The sequence below is a fragment of the Penicillium alfredii genome (assembly GCF_028826965.1).
Source record: "Penicillium alfredii strain IBT 34128 chromosome Unknown utg000011l_segment0_segment0, whole genome shotgun sequence".
NCBI classification, from domain to species: Eukaryota; Fungi; Ascomycota; class Eurotiomycetes; order Eurotiales; family Aspergillaceae; genus Penicillium; species Penicillium alfredii.
Genome location: NW_026622708.1, coordinates 1,313,842 through 1,330,500, shown reverse-complemented (window position 1 = coordinate 1,330,500; position 16,659 = coordinate 1,313,842). Strand labels below are relative to the sequence as shown.

General features: G+C 40.9%; 1 protein-coding gene across 1 annotated transcript; it reads right to left on the bottom strand.

The window, feature by feature from the left end:
* Window positions 1–10,308: 10,308 nt before the first annotated feature.
* Window positions 10,309–10,919, bottom strand: NUU61_008895 (C2HC-type zinc finger protein; the record flags this gene model as incomplete). Its single annotated transcript, XM_056659420.1, has 2 exons — window positions 10,309–10,315; window positions 10,378–10,919. 2 exons carry the CDS (start codon window positions 10,917–10,919, stop codon window positions 10,309–10,311), a joined length of 549 nt encoding a protein of 182 aa, XP_056507713.1.
* Between the last annotated feature and the right edge of the window lie 5,740 nt (window positions 10,920–16,659).

Sequence of the window (16,659 nt, the reverse complement as noted above, 5' to 3'; positions counted from 1 at the left end):
ACTATTATCTATATTATCGTGAAATCCTAAAAGAAGTCTAGCTATTCTATAAAAAAGATAAAGAACTAACTACCTATTCTTTAGAAATATTATTAGAACTATATTAATTTATTAATATTTTTTTAATAAAGCGATTATAAATCCTTCTATCTAATAATTTATAAGATTATATTATTAAACTAGAAAATAACTATTTATTATTTTATAAACTAATATACTTTTTATTATAAAATAAATTATAAATATTATAAACCTATATTAATAAAAATCTTGTAAATAGAAGAATTCGACCTTTAAAAAGTCTTACTAGAGTACTAATCCTTTTTATTCTAAAGATAGAGGATTATACCTATATATAGATTATTAGGGATTTAATAAGATTATAGTAAAGAATTAATATTTTTTATTTATTATTTTAGAGATTTTAGATTAATTTTTAAGAATAAAATACTTTAGTAAGAGTAATATCTAGGATATCTATTACTATATTTATATTTAAAAGGGTAAAGAATAGAAAACTATATTTTGTATATATTATAGTTACTTTAAGTATATAGTTATATTATTTAGTTTAATTAATACTTCTACTATTTTCTAGAATTATATTTATACCGCTTTATAAAGATTACTTAATATATTCTATATTATATATTTAGATAATATTCTAATATTTTTATTAGACTATAAGTTATATACTCGCTATATCTAGTAAATCCTTAAAAGAATAAGAGAAATAGGATTTTACGTAAAATCTTTAAAATATATATTTTATTAGAAAAGAGCAGAATTTCTTAGATTTATTATAGATTAAGATAGTATATTAATAGACTAATAATAAATTAATACTATTATTTTATAGCTAGAACCTAAAAGCTACTATAATATCAAAGTCTTTATTAGATTCTATAATTTCTATCGATAATTTATTTATAATTTCTTATATATTATAGTATCTTTAACTATATTATTTGAAAGAAATAAGAATAGTAAAAAACCTAAAAGTTATTAATTTATAATTTATAAAAAAATAGCGTTTTAACGCCTAATTATAGTATTTTATAATATATCTCTATTATAATATTTTAATCCTTAATACTAAATATGTATTAAAATAGATATATTAAATTAAAGAATAGCTAGTAATTTATAAAATAGATTTTACTTTAATATATAGTACTAAAATTTTTTTTTCTTTCTAGCTAGGTTTCTTTTCCCTTTTTAACCCTTTGTAGGTTCCTAAGACTTTTAGTTTTATTGATATTAATTATTTTAAGATTATTTATTTGTAGATCTTTTTATGGTTTAAGGGCCTTTTTATATATATTTTAGTTAAAATAATCTTTGATAATAAATAGCTAAAAATATTACTCTATTTTAAAATTTAAATAGTATATATATATATATTATGTAAAGCTATAAATAAATTTTAAGAATAGTATAAACACCCCCCTTTTCTTATCTTAATAAAAAATATTATTTAAGGGTATCTAAAAAATAAAGAACTTTTATAGGTTATATTTGTTTTTTAAAATAAGCCTATATTAGTATTTTATATTCTGTTTTAAGGTTTTTAGTAATATACTAATATTATATTTATTAGTAGATAAGCTCTATATATAATAGAGCTATTATAATATATTGCTTTTTATTATAATACTTCTTCGGTACTTTTTGAAACATAAAAACGAAATCTAAAAGCCATTATTTCTATTAAGAAAATTAGAGTATTTTTAAATTTAATCTTATCTTTATTCTCTATAAGAGATAAACCCTTATTTTAGTATTAGTCTACTAGGGACTTTATAGTATTCCTTTATTTAAGCTAGCTCTTTATTTACTTAACTATTTATTATAGTTCCTATAAATATTAGAGTTTCTCGATTATCTCCTAGATTATCCAAACGCTCTTATCTAGCTATATCTAGTTTGTTTTAGATAGATATATTTATACTACCTTTTTAAAAGTGTTATCATAGTATATTATAATATATCAAGAGCTAAATATATTATAATAATTAGAATAGATTATTATAATCCAATACTCTTTATTACTATAAAGAAACTTACTTAATAATACACTAATTAAATTAAGAATTAAAGAAATAGAACTTATTATATTAATAATTAATAAATAAAGAGAAATTATTTATAACTAATAACTACTTATTATAACAAATAAACTAAAATAATATATAGCTTAATTAGATCTATAGGGGTTAAAAACGAATTAATACAATAAATCTTAGTAATTGATTAATATAATATAATAAGCGACGAGAGGCTCATCTTTATATACAGATTGATTTATATTCCGCGATTACTACATAATAAGGCTATTAGAAAAAACTACTTATCTATATATAGATTCTTAATAATCGATCAAACCATAGAATAAATATTTTATAATTATTACTTTCCGAATATATATTAAAAAGTAATGAACTATATTAGAAATTATAATACTTATTAATAAGACAAAATCTTATAATATCTTTTATATAAAGAAAAAAAATATAGATATATTAACCTAACTATAAGAATAGGTAACTATAGACTTTATTATAAAGCTATCTAAATTAGAAGAATATAATATAATAGTAGTTATTGTTAACCTATTTACTAAATATGTGTATATAATTATAACTAAAAAAATATTAATATAAATTATACAATTAATATACTATTTCGCTATAAATAATTTTTTTTCCTAGAGTATCTCTCTAAATAAAATTAGGTTTTCTTAAGAGTCTATCTATGAGATTACTTTTTCCTAATTAGAACTTAACTATAAAATTAAATAATATAAGATATATATATTAATATATCTATCTTTTATTTAGCTTAGTTTATTTTATAAAGAACTAAAGATTTAAGTAGTCTGATAATACTTCAATAGTAAATTAGCTATTTTCTAAGTACTATCTCTAATATTTAAAAAAATATAATTACGAAAGTTCTTAATCTAGTATACTATAATTTAACTCTACCCTAAAGAACGATTTCGACTAAAAAATAATTAGATAATATTAATCTTAGTTATTTAGTTAAGAGAGAATACTACTCTAATATACCAAATAAAAGATTTAATATGTAAGTTACTATTTAAGTTAATTTAGAAAATAATAGTACCGTAGTCTAGATTATGTACAACTAACTTTATTATTATAAATAGAAATAATAACTTTTTTTATATGGTAGTATAGCTATAGAATAAAGTTAAAAGATATATTGATATAGATATCTATACTAATATTAATAATAATATTTATATATTATTATATCTATATTTCTCTACAGAGCCAAAGCTAGTAATTTAAAATAACTAAAATTAAACTAGTATAGACTTATAAACTTATATAAGAGTATCGAAAATATCCTATTATTTATAGTATTATAAAACTTCTAAAAAAGATAAATTGACTATAAATCTTTCCGAAATATCGACGGAAGTTTACTATTTTTTTTAACTTTTTTTATCTACTAACTTATAGAAATACATTAGTAAAATTAAATTTAAGATATTTATTACTATATTTATATCTATAAATATAGAGATTAAAAAGCTATATTATATATATATTATAGTTATTTTAAGTATATAGTTATATGTTTTAGTTTAACTAATATTTCTTTCTATTATCTTTTAGAATTATCTTAATACTATATTAAGGGGATTCCACGATATTACCTACGTTATATATTTGGGATAATATTCTAATATTTTTATCGAACCGCGAATCTTATATTTGTTATATTTAATAGTATGACTCTGGCAAATCGTGCAGAGTAGAACTAGTATATTACGGATTCCGTAGTACCTAGAAAGATATAGCATACTTTTTAGTGATTCGATTAATACCTATTTTAATATATATTTCTCGCTGTAGTAGCCGCTATAGTAAAGAAGTCGAAAGAAGGGTCGTCGAATACTATATAGCTAGAACTACTATATTCTAACTTTGATAGTATCGATCTTATTACCTATTCGAAAAAGCTTTATTAAATAACTAAATCGTAAAGACTACCGACAGAGATAGCTTACTTCTAATTTAGTGTTTTATTAAATCTTGTTTTATAGCTAAAATAAAAGAATCTAAAGTTTTAATAGAACTCTGATGTACTTATGCCTTTCTAAATAAACATAACAATAAATATATAAAGGCTGTAAACTAAATAAAAACCGCTATTTAGTAGATTTCCCCTTTCTCTATTAAGATAATTACCGCATTACCGCGTCTCTAGCTAACTACCTATCGCGAAACTATTACGAATACTATAAATTATACGATCTTATTAATTAATATTATCCTCGTTTATATCTAGTTATATATAACAAATAATAAATATTATAGTTCCCTCGGATAGTATTAGTAGCAATAGTAACTAGACTATATTAATACCACGTGAAGATCTCTAGTTAACGATTTAATTAACTAATAACTTTATTATTAACCCTCTCTAGAGGACTAATAATAAGGTTCAGATCGTGAAACGGGTTAATTAGATTATCTAGATAAAAGTTAGTATAGATATCGTAGTGTTAATAAATAAGATTCTATTGAATAGTAATATTATCATCTAAATTAAATAGCTAGAGTATATCGAACACCTTATAAAAACTGCGAGAAAATTTTTATTTTTAAAAGATTAGTACTACGCCTTTAGTAAAAATACTAAACTATAAGAACTAAGCTATATAATCCTTATATAAAGTATTACTATTATATCCGCTTTTTTTGGGTAAAAAGTATTAAAAGATTTTTAGTCTTTGCATTAAGTATCTATATTAGATAGTTAATAACGAAATAGCGAATAGAGGAGATATAGCCTTAATCCGCGAAGCTTATTATTAAATTTAATAATATTTATAGCGCTAAGTAAATAAGCATATAAAATCTAGTCTTATATAGAAAAGGCTATATAGTAATTAATATTATAATAATAGGTAATATGTATAATAATACTGTTACGAACTGCTAACTGGTCACGGTGAGTAACGTCCGCAAAGGTGATACTTCTCTAGGAGTACTGCAGGCCTCAAGCGTATCCGCAACCGTACCAATGCCTCGGGGGCCTTCTATGGGCTCGGGTCTCTAGGGTGCTTGCAAGGTGTGCCAGTTAGAGCGCCGGTCAAGTCAGTCACTTAGGGATCGAGGATCACTAAGTAAGCTCCCAAGACCGTTGGAGGGTTGTCGCTATGTTCGAACTGTGAAGTACCAAAGGGTGGTTCCAAGTAACAATGATGGGATTGATCACGAAGAACTAAATACATGTGGTAAAGACTGTCCTTATATATCCCTTGCCCAGTATTCCACGCCCTCGTTTGTGGTATACTGCATGCAGGCATGTAGTAGTCCCATTGATATACCATCCGATATACCATTCCTTGGCGATGGATCGTGGTATATTGTCACGTGACTTATACCCTTGTTGTCCTGCATCATCACCGCGGGGTTGGTTGGCTCTGGTTTCCTCTCGTACCCCTGTTGGCGCGAGTGAGGTGGCTTGGTTCGTAACATCATCTCCCCCTCTTCCAGATTTTCGTCCTCGAAAAGTCCTTAAATTCTCGGTGTCCCCTCTAGGTGAGTTCCCACAATGTTGTCCCGTCATGTCCCCCCGCACTGCCGTTAAACCGAAGCGTAACAAGTACGCTGATAACGCTCGTTTGGGTGATAGGATTGAACGAACTGGTCGCCCCGTGGATTTCCCGTGCGATTATTGTCTTATTCGTGGAAAGTGTTGCATCATGAGTCCTTTCGTGAAGAGTAAGAAGTGTTCGACTTGTGCTCGTCGTGGACACACTTGTGAGAGGAGTTTCCACACAGATAAGGAGTGGGATGACCTGCAACAAAATGAACGAAAGTTGGCGTCCGATCTCGAGGAGGCCCAAAAGCAATTTCTTCAGCATTCGCAAAAGATGAATGAGGCGATGGCAAAGGTCCTTCGCCTCCAAAAACATCAACAATTTCTCAAAGAACGTGGTGGTCGGATGTTGGATCACGATCAGACGACGTTGGATCGGTTAAACGAAGAGGATCCCCCTACCGCCGAGGAATTTCGTGATTTTGATCGGTTGGCGGAGCAGCAGGAGATTCGTCAATTGGCTGCTACGTCGGGAGACGCTAGTCTGATGAGGATGACTCAGTCTCTGGATCAGATGCCTCCTGGCTTCTGGAGTGTCGAGGCTGCGATTGCCGAAGGGAATTTCGATCTATCCGCTGGTGGAACTGTTGAACCAGCTGAGAGCAACCCGTCAGGTGCTCAATAGGTTCCCAAGTGTTTTCAGAGGTATCGTACCCCTTCCATTTGACAAGGTAGTGAGGCTTGCCACTGATGCGTTTGTTGTCCAGAACTTTTTCGACTTCATATTCGTTTTCGGTTTCTTCTTCGATTTCCACGTTGGTAGCGAGTTCGGCGTTTTCTGGTGCGGGTTCGAGTAACGAGATATGAAACGTTGGGTGAATGCGTCGCATGCTTTCTGGTAGTTTCAAGCGAAAATTGACTGGTCCTGTTTGTTCTTCAATTTCGAATGGTCCCAACTTCAGGTGGTCGAGTTTCGCGCTCGGTCGCTTGGTTTTGATGTTTCGTCGTAGGAGGTAGACCTTCTCCCCCTTTTTCAGATCAGGGCCGGCTCGGTGGCGCTGGTCGTAGTGCGTTTTCATGCGTAGGTTCAGAAATTCGATGTCTCGAGCCATTTGCATGTGGAGTTGCTTGATCCCGGTGGTCAGTAGTCTTGCGGATTCTGCCACAGTTCTCTCGTTTCGGGGTTCTCCGATTAACTTGGGATTATACCCATAGTTCGCGAAGAACGGCGATTCCTTCGTCGTTGCATGCATCGCGTTGTTGTAAGCGAATTGTGCAATTGGTAACAATCCTGCCCAATCGTCTTGCTGGTGGTTCACATGGTGTCTCAGGTATTGTTCCAGAGTCTGGTTGACTCGTTCTGTCTGTCCGTTGGTTTGCGGGTGATATGCAGTAGAGAGTCTGTGCTCAATACCCATTTGGTCCGCAAATGATTGCCACATATTGGATGTGAACAGTTTGTCTCGGTCCGATGTGATCTTGTCGGGTACTCCATGGTTTCCGAAAACGTAGCGAAGTAGTATATTCGCCATTCGGTTTGCGTCGATGCTTTCTTTTGTCGCAACCATATATGCGTACTTTGTGAGTCGGTCGACAATGACCATGATCATATCGCAACCTTCTGATTCTGGTAGTTTCGTGATAAAGTCCATGGTAATCCATTCCCATGGCCGCGTTGGCGTGTCTGCTGTCTGCATTTCCCCGTAAGGAAGGTGTCGTGATGGCTTGTTCCGTTGACATGTGTCGCAACTTTTGATGTACCCCCTTACTTTTCGGTGCATGTTCGGGATGTAGTAGTTGCGTGAGATATGTTCCATTGTTTTTTCAACTCCCATATGTCCGTGCGTCGGGAAGTCGTGGTGTTTTTTGATGACTTCGTTCTGCAGCGATCGTGGAACATAGATCAAGCCATGGATGATGACGAATCCGTCGTCGCTTGTAGTGCCGTTGTGACGTTCGTTCCCGAGGACTGCTTGCATTGATTCGTCCTCGGCGGTGGCTCTTCGGACCTTGTCTAGCCATCCGTCGTCTTCGATTTCGCTGGTTGCTGCGAGTATTTGTCGGTTGTAGACGATGTCTCCTTGGTCGTTTGTAGTGAGGATAGCGGGCTCCGCTTCCTTTGTGCCGATCTGATAGTCAGGTCGTCTGCTGAGTGCGTCTGCGACAGCGTTTTCAGTCCCTTTGCAGTGAACAATCTTAAAATCGTATTGTGCAAGGGTTTCAGCCCATCTAGCTTGCCGTCGAGTGAGTTTCTTCGTGGTGGTGAAGAATGTCAGGTTGTGGTGGTCCGTCTTGACCGTCACAGTATGCTTTGCTCCTTCGAGGTACGCTCTCCAGACTTGAAATGCTGACACTATAGCAAGCAGTTCTTTGTCGTGGATGTCGTAATTGAGTTCTGCGGGGATCATCTTCCTAGACCAAAATGCGATTGGTCTGGGCTTTCCGTTTTCGTCCGGCTGGGTCAGTTGTGCTCCCAGGGCGTAGTCTGACGCGTCGGTTTCCATCGTGGTTGGCTTTTCGTAGTCGAAGATTCCAACGACTGTTCGTTTCTCGAACAAGCTCTTGAGTTTTTGGAATGATTCTTCTGCTTTGTCGTCCCAGTTGAACGTTTCTCCCTTCTTGGTGAATCGGTATAGTCCGGCGGCGTATTTCGAGTAACCCGGGACTAGTTTCCGATAGTAATTTGCCAATCCAAGAAAGCTTTGTACGTCCTTGACGTTTCTGGGTGTGGGCCATTCCACAATGCTTTTGACCTTTTCTTCTTCCATTCCTAGACCGTCGAGGCTGATGGTGTATCCAAGGAAGCTGGTTTCCTGGACGTGGAATTCGCATTTCTTGAGCTTCAGAGTGACTTTGGCTTCTCTGAGCTTCTGCAGCACCTTTTTGTTGTGTTCAATATGTTCTGCTTCGGTCTTGGAGAATACTAAGATATCATCCAAGTAAGCGATAACAAAAACATCGAGGTATTCTTCCAGAACGGTGAAGATGAACCTCTGGAACGATGCTGGTGCGTTGGTAAGACCAAAAGGCATAACCACATATTCGAAGTGTCCGAATTTGGTCCTGAATGCTGTCTTCCATTCATGGCCTTCCTTGATCCTGAGCCGATTGTAAGCCTCAGTGATGTCGTACTTGGTGAAGTATTTGGCTCCTTGAATGCGGTCTTGGATCTCGTGAATCAGTGGTAACGGATGTCGATCTTTGATGGTAATCGAATTTAATTGTCGATAGTCCACACAAAGTCGAAGACTTCCATCTTTCTTTGGTACGAATAGGATAGGATATCCTGCTGGTGAGGTGGATTTCCGAATGTATCCTTTCCTCAGGTTCGTGTCGATGTATTCCTTCAGCGTCTCCGATTCCTTCTGTGAGAGCTGGTAAATTGGTCTGAATGTAGGCTCCTTGCCTTCTTCGAGGTTGACCTCGTGGTCGTACGGGCCATGCTCTGGTAGCGTGCCCTCCTTTGGTGGCGTAAACACATCCTGGAAGTCTTGGTATTCCTCAGGAATCTGTGTTTCTTCCCCTGTTGCACAGAGGGCTGTGGAGCCGTGTTCAACCATCACGTACTCCCTTAGCTCGTCGTCTGTCATATCCGGTCGTTGCTCGGTGTTGACGATGGTACTGGCTTCCGTTGCCTTGTACTGTGCCCCGCCTCTGGGCCGAGTGCTCCTCTTAAGTTTGCCTTCGTGAGGGCCTCGAGGGCCACCTGTCACCCCTTGACTAGGTCCCTGTGCTGGTCTGTATCTGTTCCCGGTCCATGTCTCACTGGTTTGTCGGCATTCACATCGGTTGAAGACAATGAGTCCTTTCTGCCAATCGATAGCTGGGTTATGTCTTCGTAACCACGGAACTCCTAGCACGACGTCGTACTGCCCGAGGTTGGTGATGTTGAAGTTGATTGTTTCAAAATGATTTCCCAAAACCATCGGCAGGTCCCCTGTTTCGTGCGTAATTCCCGTGCTGAGTGGTTCTCCATTGAGTCCAGTAAGAGGTAAGAGCTCCTCTTTTCGTCGCCGCTGGATTGTATATTCCTGACAGCACTGTGGGCTCATGAAGTTTCCGCTGGCTCCTGAGTCGATCATCGCTCGCATATTCTTGTATGCGACGTTGACGAAGACTTTCATATGTGCCCCCCACTGTGTTGCTGCGAGTTGTGGTGTGGGTGCAATTTTCTTGTTGCCGTGCCATGTTCCTGTGTATTCGGGCTTCCACTGGGGTCGTTTTTCCCATCGCAAAGGTCTCGGCTCAACTCCAAGGTTGAGTTTCCCTGGGTAGTGGAGCATGCAATTGTCGTCGTAGCATCCTACAACCGCCCTGATGTCATGTTTCGGGTGTCGTGCGTATCCTCGACACGCGCATCGTGGATGCTCACATGGACAGGTTGGTTGGTCCTGGGATAGCTCTTCCCGAGCCGACTCATCCTGTTGGCCTTTTGTCTCGTCACTCGAGGTTTCTCTGTTCCTGGGGTTTTCCTGAGGCGTTTCCAGGATCGTCTCTTCCGTTTCTGGGAGTGTGGGTGGAGTTTCTGGGATCTCCGGCGTTCCTGGGATTTCAATTGGTGTCCTCAGGATACCTGTGCCCCACTCCTGGGAATCGTCCGACAATTCCTGGGAGTCGATGGTGTTCCAGGGACCGTACTGGGTCCATCCTTGACTCTCAATATCTTCTGAGCCTTGCTTGAAGCGCTCAAAGTGTTCCTCCGCGCTACCAGCTTGCGCGGGCGTCCTAAGGACTAGGTCGTCCATATAGACCTCGTTGTTTTGTGTCAGTTCCGCGGCATGATCCTTCGCGTACATCTGCGGCGAGTTTTCGATGATTTCATAGTCGATCTCTGGGAATTCTTCGTCGTCTGTTTCGGAGAGCATTCGCTCATCCCGATACAGTCCTGGTGGCTTGCTCCCATCCACAATCATGGGGCCTTCCCAGTCGCGCTCCTGCGTCGCGTAGAGCCGTTGAGGCTTCCCTTGTTCTGGTTTCTCGGTGCCAGTAGTGTCGTACGCACCTCTTCGTTCTTGGGTCGCGTTCAATTGTTGGGGTTTCTCCTGCCTCTTGCTTCGGCAGTCCTTGATTCGGTGTCCTGGCTTACCACAGTTGAAGCACAGGTTGTTGTTTTTGCGTCGTTTCTGTTCTTCGGTAGGCAGCCTTGCTGCATCGAGTTCCATTGGTTTGGGTCCGTAGGGGTCGTTGTCCCTTCTCCCAAAGTTCCGTCTTTGTTGGAATCGTCCGCCGTTTCCTCGTCCTGGGTTACGGCGCCATTGTTTAAGTTCGCTTTCTTCTCGCTGTCGGTCGTAGAAGCGGTTATCGATTCGTACAACAGTGTCGACGAATTCATTCATGGTGGTAGGTCGTCCGATTCGAGCGATTTCGTCCTTGATGTGTGATTTCAGCCCCCCATAGAATGGTGGAATCAAAGCGTAGTCGTCCCATCCTAGGATTGCGGCGTGTGCCATGAACTCGGCAACGTAGGCTGTTGCGGAGGTGGTTTGTCGAGTTCGTGCAAGTTTCCGTTCAGCCGTTGCTTTCGCGTCGATATCGCCGAAGGTTCGTTCAAGCAATTGTCGGAAGCTGCTGTATCGCGAAAAGATGCCCTGGGCCATGGCAGACCAGGCGTCTGGAGTCTTTTCATAGTATTCTCGAATGTACGGTTCCAACCAATCCCATGCTTGTCCTCGTAGGTATGATGACACAAAGATGACTTTTGCGGCGTCGTTGACTAGCCTTCCTCTGTTCATGTCAAGGTGCATATCCATCTGGGTGAGGAACCCTCGAAGCTTAGATCGAGTACCGTCGAAGCTCTCTGCTTTGGGTAACTTGATTCCCACGGAAGATGCTGGTGCAGAGGCGGCGATTTGGGCTGCACTTTGCTCGACTGAGTCTCGAAGGTCTCCAATGTCGTGGTCATGCTTGCTGCTAAAGGTGTTGAGCTGGCTGATCAGGGTGTGAATCTGTTCTTCCAGTGCCCTGACTCGTTTCTCATCTTCATCGTCCGAATCCAAGTCGGTGTGTCGTGTTTGCGTTTTCGGTGGCAGAGGCTCGATCGCCTTGCCCTTGTTGTTACTGCCGTGCGACGCCATGATGCTTGGACTTCACGGTTCGATGACAGGGTGATCAATGTGTTACGAACTGCTAACTGGTCACGGTGAGTAACGTCCGCAAAGGTGATACTTCTCTAGGAGTACTGCAGGCCTCAAGCGTATCCGCAACCGTACCAATGCCTCGGGGGCCTTCTATGGGCTCGGGTCTCTAGGGTGCTTGCAAGGTGTGCCAGTTAGAGCGCCGGTCAAGTCAGTCACTTAGGGATCGAGGATCACTAAGTAAGCTCCCAAGACCGTTGGAGGGTTGTCGCTATGTTCGAACTGTGAAGTACCAAAGGGTGGTTCCAAGTAACAATGATGGGATTGATCACGAAGAACTAAATACATGTGGTAAAGACTGTCCTTATATATCCCTTGCCCAGTATTCCACGCCCTCGTTTGTGGTATACTGCATGCAGGCATGTAGTAGTCCCATTGATATACCATCCGATATACCATTCCTTGGCGATGGATCGTGGTATATTGTCACGTGACTTATACCCTTGTTGTCCTGCATCATCACCGCGGGGTTGGTTGGCTCTGGTTTCCTCTCGTACCCCTGTTGGCGCGAGTGAGGTGGCTTGGTTCGTAACAAATACTTCTAATATTAGATATATAGTTTATATACTATATATAGAATTATAATAACAACGAATACCTATACTCCCGAGAGAGATAGACTACGAAATACGCTATCTATAATAAAAAAATATTTTATTGTTACGAACTGCTAACTGGTCACGGTGAGTAACGTCCGCAAAGGTGATACTTCTCTAGGAGTACTGCAGGCCTCAAGCGTATCCGCAACCGTACCAATGCCTCGGGGGCCTTCTATGGGCTCGGGTCTCTAGGGTGCTTGCAAGGTGTGCCAGTTAGAGCGCCGGTCAAGTCAGTCACTTAGGGATCGAGGATCACTAAGTAAGCTCCCAAGACCGTTGGAGGGTTGTCGCTATGTTCGAACTGTGAAGTACCAAAGGGTGGTTCCAAGTAACAATGATGGGATTGATCACGAAGAACTAAATACATGTGGTAAAGACTGTCCTTATATATCCCTTGCCCAGTATTCCACGCCCTCGTTTGTGGTATACTGCATGCAGGCATGTAGTAGTCCCATTGATATACCATCCGATATACCATTCCTTGGCGATGGATCGTGGTATATTGTCACGTGACTTATACCCTTGTTGTCCTGCATCATCACCGCGGGGTTGGTTGGCTCTGGTTTCCTCTCGTACCCCTGTTGGCGCGAGTGAGGTGGCTTGGTTCGTAACATCATCTCCCCCTCTTCCAGATTTTCGTCCTCGAAAAGTCCTTAAATTCTCGGTGTCCCCTCTAGGTGAGTTCCCACAATGTTGTCCCGTCATGTCCCCCCGCACTGCCGTTAAACCGAAGCGTAACAAGTACGCTGATAACGCTCGTTTGGGTGATAGGATTGAACGAACTGGTCGCCCCGTGGATTTCCCGTGCGATTATTGTCTTATTCGTGGAAAGTGTTGCATCATGAGTCCTTTCGTGAAGAGTAAGAAGTGTTCGACTTGTGCTCGTCGTGGACACACTTGTGAGAGGAGTTTCCACACAGATAAGGAGTGGGATGACCTGCAACAAAATGAACGAAAGTTGGCGTCCGATCTCGAGGAGGCCCAAAAGCAATTTCTTCAGCATTCGCAAAAGATGAATGAGGCGATGGCAAAGGTCCTTCGCCTCCAAAAACATCAACAATTTCTCAAAGAACGTGGTGGTCGGATGTTGGATCACGATCAGACGACGTTGGATCGGTTAAACGAAGAGGATCCCCCTACCGCCGAGGAATTTCGTGATTTTGATCGGTTGGCGGAGCAGCAGGAGATTCGTCAATTGGCTGCTACGTCGGGAGACGCTAGTCTGATGAGGATGACTCAGTCTCTGGATCAGATGCCTCCTGGCTTCTGGAGTGTCGAGGCTGCGATTGCCGAAGGGAATTTCGATCTATCCGCTGGTGGAACTGTTGAACCAGCTGAGAGCAACCCGTCAGGTGCTCAATAGGTTCCCAAGTGTTTTCAGAGGTATCGTACCCCTTCCATTTGACAAGGTAGTGAGGCTTGCCACTGATGCGTTTGTTGTCCAGAACTTTTTCGACTTCATATTCGTTTTCGGTTTCTTCTTCGATTTCCACGTTGGTAGCGAGTTCGGCGTTTTCTGGTGCGGGTTCGAGTAACGAGATATGAAACGTTGGGTGAATGCGTCGCATGCTTTCTGGTAGTTTCAAGCGAAAATTGACTGGTCCTGTTTGTTCTTCAATTTCGAATGGTCCCAACTTCAGGTGGTCGAGTTTCGCGCTCGGTCGCTTGGTTTTGATGTTTCGTCGTAGGAGGTAGACCTTCTCCCCCTTTTTCAGATCAGGGCCGGCTCGGTGGCGCTGGTCGTAGTGCGTTTTCATGCGTAGGTTCAGAAATTCGATGTCTCGAGCCATTTGCATGTGGAGTTGCTTGATCCCGGTGGTCAGTAGTCTTGCGGATTCTGCCACAGTTCTCTCGTTTCGGGGTTCTCCGATTAACTTGGGATTATACCCATAGTTCGCGAAGAACGGCGATTCCTTCGTCGTTGCATGCATCGCGTTGTTGTAAGCGAATTGTGCAATTGGTAACAATCCTGCCCAATCGTCTTGCTGGTGGTTCACATGGTGTCTCAGGTATTGTTCCAGAGTCTGGTTGACTCGTTCTGTCTGTCCGTTGGTTTGCGGGTGATATGCAGTAGAGAGTCTGTGCTCAATACCCATTTGGTCCGCAAATGATTGCCACATATTGGATGTGAACAGTTTGTCTCGGTCCGATGTGATCTTGTCGGGTACTCCATGGTTTCCGAAAACGTAGCGAAGTAGTATATTCGCCATTCGGTTTGCGTCGATGCTTTCTTTTGTCGCAACCATATATGCGTACTTTGTGAGTCGGTCGACAATGACCATGATCATATCGCAACCTTCTGATTCTGGTAGTTTCGTGATAAAGTCCATGGTAATCCATTCCCATGGCCGCGTTGGCGTGTCTGCTGTCTGCATTTCCCCGTAAGGAAGGTGTCGTGATGGCTTGTTCCGTTGACATGTGTCGCAACTTTTGATGTACCCCCTTACTTTTCGGTGCATGTTCGGGATGTAGTAGTTGCGTGAGATATGTTCCATTGTTTTTTCAACTCCCATATGTCCGTGCGTCGGGAAGTCGTGGTGTTTTTTGATGACTTCGTTCTGCAGCGATCGTGGAACATAGATCAAGCCATGGATGATGACGAATCCGTCGTCGCTTGTAGTGCCGTTGTGACGTTCGTTCCCGAGGACTGCTTGCATTGATTCGTCCTCGGCGGTGGCTCTTCGGACCTTGTCTAGCCATCCGTCGTCTTCGATTTCGCTGGTTGCTGCGAGTATTTGTCGGTTGTAGACGATGTCTCCTTGGTCGTTTGTAGTGAGGATAGCGGGCTCCGCTTCCTTTGTGCCGATCTGATAGTCAGGTCGTCTGCTGAGTGCGTCTGCGACAGCGTTTTCAGTCCCTTTGCAGTGAACAATCTTAAAATCGTATTGTGCAAGGGTTTCAGCCCATCTAGCTTGCCGTCGAGTGAGTTTCTTCGTGGTGGTGAAGAATGTCAGGTTGTGGTGGTCCGTCTTGACCGTCACAGTATGCTTTGCTCCTTCGAGGTACGCTCTCCAGACTTGAAATGCTGACACTATAGCAAGCAGTTCTTTGTCGTGGATGTCGTAATTGAGTTCTGCGGGGATCATCTTCCTAGACCAAAATGCGATTGGTCTGGGCTTTCCGTTTTCGTCCGGCTGGGTCAGTTGTGCTCCCAGGGCGTAGTCTGACGCGTCGGTTTCCATCGTGGTTGGCTTTTCGTAGTCGAAGATTCCAACGACTGTTCGTTTCTCGAACAAGCTCTTGAGTTTTTGGAATGATTCTTCTGCTTTGTCGTCCCAGTTGAACGTTTCTCCCTTCTTGGTGAATCGGTATAGTCCGGCGGCGTATTTCGAGTAACCCGGGACTAGTTTCCGATAGTAATTTGCCAATCCAAGAAAGCTTTGTACGTCCTTGACGTTTCTGGGTGTGGGCCATTCCACAATGCTTTTGACCTTTTCTTCTTCCATTCCTAGACCGTCGAGGCTGATGGTGTATCCAAGGAAGCTGGTTTCCTGGACGTGGAATTCGCATTTCTTGAGCTTCAGAGTGACTTTGGCTTCTCTGAGCTTCTGCAGCACCTTTTTGTTGTGTTCAATATGTTCTGCTTCGGTCTTGGAGAATACTAAGATATCATCCAAGTAAGCGATAACAAAAACATCGAGGTATTCTTCCAGAACGGTGAAGATGAACCTCTGGAACGATGCTGGTGCGTTGGTAAGACCAAAAGGCATAACCACATATTCGAAGTGTCCGAATTTGGTCCTGAATGCTGTCTTCCATTCATGGCCTTCCTTGATCCTGAGCCGATTGTAAGCCTCAGTGATGTCGTACTTGGTGAAGTATTTGGCTCCTTGAATGCGGTCTTGGATCTCGTGAATCAGTGGTAACGGATGTCGATCTTTGATGGTAATCGAATTTAATTGTCGATAGTCCACACAAAGTCGAAGACTTCCATCTTTCTTTGGTACGAATAGGATAGGATATCCTGCTGGTGAGGTGGATTTCCGAATGTATCCTTTCCTCAGGTTCGTGTCGATGTATTCCTTCAGCGTCTCCGATTCCTTCTGTGAGAGCTGGTAAATTGGTCTGAATGTAGGCTCCTTGCCTTCTTCGAGGTTGACCTCGTGGTCGTACGGGCCATGCTCTGGTAGCGTGCCCTCCTTTGGTGGCGTAAACACATCCTGGAAGTCTTGGTATTCCTCAGGAATCTGTGTTTCTTCCCCTGTTGCACAGAGGGCTGTGGAGCCGTGTTCAACCATCACGTACTCCCTTAGCTCGTCGTCTGTCATATCCGGTCGTTGCTCGGTGTTGACGATGGTACTGGCTTCCGTTGCCTTGTACTGTGCCCCGCCTCTGGGCCGAGT